The sequence below is a fragment of the Papilio polytes genome, unplaced genomic scaffold, assembly GCF_000836215.1.
Source record: "Papilio polytes unplaced genomic scaffold, Ppol_1.0 DF823731.1, whole genome shotgun sequence".
Classification (NCBI taxonomy): Eukaryota; Metazoa; Arthropoda; class Insecta; order Lepidoptera; family Papilionidae; genus Papilio; species Papilio polytes.
This window is the reverse complement of record NW_013525473.1, coordinates 889,245-893,349: the sequence shown is the minus strand read 5'-3', so window position 1 is coordinate 893,349 and position 4,105 is coordinate 889,245. Positions and strand designations below refer to the sequence as shown.

Here is a 4,105-nt window from a genome sequence, read left to right as displayed (position 1 = left end):
TTCATATAACAATGCAAATAATGGACCTGACCTTAACAACAGAAATGGACCGGATGATAATGTAATTAACACTGATGAGGATGAAAACGATGAAGGAAGGCCGATCTCATTCAAGCCCGTCAATACTAACTCACCACAAGGCAGACCGCTTCCGCCCGTCGAGCATGGCAGTGTTCAAGCTGGGGTGAGTTACAACTGTATTAAAATTATTATAAATCTTTTCTATGGTATTTCAAAAACAAGACGACAGAGTATACTAGATAAAACAGAGTATACTACGTGCTTTTCTAAGAAAATGATGGGAAGTAGATTTGGCGGCAAAGGAAGGGTAAAATCTTGTTGATGTGGGTCCTCCACCATCAATTAAAGGCAAAGCATCTGCCAATGTGGATGTCAAGGGGCAGCGGTCGCTTCCCAATGTGAATACCTTGCAAATACAGATGGCATGGTTTCCACCTTATACAAAAGATACATCTCGTCTTGTTTTTAAATACTCTTAGAAAATAAGCACACTCTGTGCAATATCGTTTATTTCAACTCAAGCTTTATATCAAGTGAACAAAGACTTCTTACTATCACTCAGTGATTTGTAGAAATTGCCGAATAAAATAATTGAAAATAGGAGTGACAGATAAACCAACAAAAACCAAATATAGGCAAAGATTGGAGAATGTTTTCGTATTAAAAAGTTTACATATTGAGTTGGAATAAACTAACAGCTGCATGCACAATATGTATTTAATCTTTTACTTTATTATCTCATTAAAACAATTTAATTACCTATCTTACTCTTTACTAATTGCTAATGTTATAAATGCGAAAGGTTAATGAATGATGAATGGAATGTCGGATTGATTTTTGTTATTTTGTAGCCTAAACTGCTGTACGGATCTCGATGAAATTTTACATAGATATAGAGAATAACATGAAAGGATTTATGTGCCACTATTGTATTTTTTTCATTCACGTGGACAGATTCGCAGGCAAAAGCCACTGTTAATATGAAAATATTCATCTCTAATTATTGTATCTTACAAATGAACGAAATTTGTTTTAAAAATTAGTTATAATTCTAGATTATCAGTCTAATTTGTGTGTCTTACATTGTGTGAAGTATTTGAATTTTTCTGTGTACTAACAATATTTTCTTTCAGTATACAATTTTAGCAAAACTAAAGCTTTTTTAAATGTTGTCTTAAGTAAAATGTATGCATGAGCTTAACAACATTTGTTAAAACTGTACAGGTATACCTTTTCTTTTTTCTTTATTAATCTCAACATAATTGATGTTTTGGTAACAAGCATTTTTGATAATTAACGTATTCTGCAACATGGTGAGGTTTCTTATCTTCCTGGTCAAGCTATATACCCTTTGTTTCTAATAGGACATACTAATTTTAATATTAATAATGTGTGCTACATTTAATTGCAGCATTTATAAAACAATACATTTTTCTTCCAGTTACAGACAGAAACCATGACCACTGCGAAGCCCATAAAGACTCCGGGAGTTTGCGAAGCCGCCATCCTCTTATGTTGTAGACACCCTACAATCAAGCATAAAGAATGCTTCCAGAGTTACAGCTGTATTAAAACTTTTAACACAGGCTTAGCTTGTTCACCAAAGGCCATAGCAGTCGTCATCCAACACTTTAAAGATGCGTATGCGCCGAGGTGATTTCTTCTAAAGAAATAAACGGCAACTTCATAGTCACCTAACAGTATTTTAGTTTATAAAGTAGCTTAAGTTGTTGAAGCGATTGTTAAGATACAGTAATTGGTAACAAAACAATTTTCTCTGCGTGATTGATAGCTTATAGAGTTAAAAACGTGTCTAATAGAAGATTTCGACGTCAGAGTAAGTTTTGATTGGATTTTAGTTGCGCCAGTTTAATCCTTTATCTAAGACCGTTGATTCCACTGTCGAAGCTTTGTAACATATTATAGTCATCTCTGTTTTTCAAGAAAAATACTCGTAAGAAGGACGAATATATGTAGTTTCCGCGGTGGAAACGGTAAATAATTACGAGCGAAAATGTTGAAACGATATCGAACAGAATAATAGTATACTTTATTTACTGAAACAATAATAACTTCTTTATGCATTTATGCATATTGTTTGTAAGTTCCATATCTTATCCCATTCGATGTTTGTAGACATCAAAACTGATATTGGAATTATATTTTTTTTTTAATTGCTATCATCTTGTCGAATTAAACTCTATATAACTACTATCTATTTTTTTTGTTTGAACAATTAAACGTTGGCTTGTATAAAACTGTTTAAGAAACGAAAAGAACTAAATCATGGTTATGTTCACTTAATATTGATTGTACTAAAAGTATTTATGTCTGCATAAGTTAGTCCTTAAAAGAGCAGCTCTAAATTAATTTAACTATAGATGTATGATTATTAACTAATTTTATACACTTGATGTTCCTAGTCTATGCGATTTATTAAATTTATTGCTTTTTAAAATTTATCGTTTTTTTAATATTGTCATGTGTATGTACACTAGGGAATATGGCGTTGTACCACTTTAAAAGATACACTTGTTTAAACATTTTGTACACATTGAGACGACGACGGGGTACAATAACAATAGGAAGCATTTTTTAAATATGGCTGTAACAAAAATGAAAAAAACTCAAGTACAAAAACATTTGGTAATCTTAAACTACTATAAAAAAGCGAACATAGAATGGCTCAACTGACTGATCTTCCAGTGACGGCGCCGAATAGTTTGAGATAATATCTCACGAAAGTTAAAACAGTATGATTTGGTTATCTGTTTTATAGACAATGAGAGAACACAATGTTTTCGTGTATTTGTCTTGGCAATCGAAGACCACGGTAATTACGACTAACAAATAAATAAAAAACTTTACTGATTCCTTATGAAACATACAATGACTACAATACACAATATGCAAAATATTTGTAAAAAATCTACAAGTATTTGTGTACCAGTTTTATCAGTTTCTGGCACGTTACATGAATATTTATGACTTTGATCGTCCTCGTCTCTGCTGTTTTGGCATTCGTTTCTTATCAAATTTTTTTTAGACGTTCGAAATATTTGTATTATAAAAAGAAGCTCTAATATCGCCAAATTACAATCTAATATTATAAAGAGGAAAGTTTTGTATTTTTGCATTTATTGAAATAACGCAAAACTACTGAACCGATTTTAAAAATTTCGCCCTTAGAAAGGTAATTTATCTGTGAGTAACATAGGTTTTTATTATTTTTTTAATTTCATGCGGGCACAATTGCGAGCAACAGCTAGTGTGTTATATTTTGGTAATGTACTAATACTTTTGTACCCTTTCCAAATAAGCTAGAATCTTATGCTAGGAACATATGCACATGTGATAGCTAGAACCGAACCTAATCAGCAAGATAGGTAGTCTCCGTCTTTAACTGTTAGACAATTGGCATTTCACTTTTGCTCGAGATTGAAACTAGATAAAGATGTTTCGTAAATCATCTTAAATGTTAAATACTATCTACCAATTGGTAAAGTTGACGATGTCATTAAAATAGTAGTTACGTAACTGCTTTCGGGGTAATGTACGTGGAAGTAGACGTCAGAGTTTGCCTCGGCTAAAATAGTTCTAAGACGTCTGAGTTCCTAAATAGTTTATTACCAACCTAAACAATGTCTAGCAGTCGATTACTGAAGCGGATCTTAAACATTTCGTACGCGCCGGTTACATTACAGCAAACATCAGAAGTATACTCAGGCAGACATGTCATTCCTTCTCGTTAATTTCGTCTCTAAAACATTTCATTTCTCTGTCTTAAGATCTCAAAACTTAATATGTTTGTATAATAAAATGACATATTACATCACGGAGAAATCTTTAAAGTGTACGTAGAAACATTGAACAGACTGATATCAAAATTGTTATCAAAAAAGACGTACATCGCATCTTGGGAAGATAAGATTTCAGATTCTTACATTTACTAATTTAATTTTCATTATCTCATGTATTTTCAAGATCTATTTTTGCGTTGTTTTTTGACCGACTTCCCAAAAGAAGGAGGTACTCAATTCGTCTGTATGTTTTTTTTTTTTTTTTTTTTTTTTTTTTTTTTTTT

At 31.9% G+C, this 4,105-nt stretch overlaps 2 protein-coding genes across 2 annotated transcripts in view; one reads left to right on the top strand and one right to left on the bottom strand.

Moving 5' to 3' along the window:
• The window catches only part of LOC106103626, a gene marked incomplete in the record, with an annotated part of 4,051 nt that extends 1,785 nt beyond the window's left edge, over window positions 1-2,266 (top strand). Inside the window, 2 exon segments of the mRNA XM_013283410.1 lie at window positions 1-184; window positions 1,463-2,266. Coding sequence (XP_013138864.1) covers window positions 1-184; window positions 1,463-1,678 — 400 coding nt within the window.
• The window catches only part of LOC106103628, a 118,370-nt gene that overhangs the window by 55,484 nt on the left and 58,781 nt on the right, over window positions 1-4,105 (bottom strand). The gene's annotated exons all lie outside the window — the stretch shown is intronic.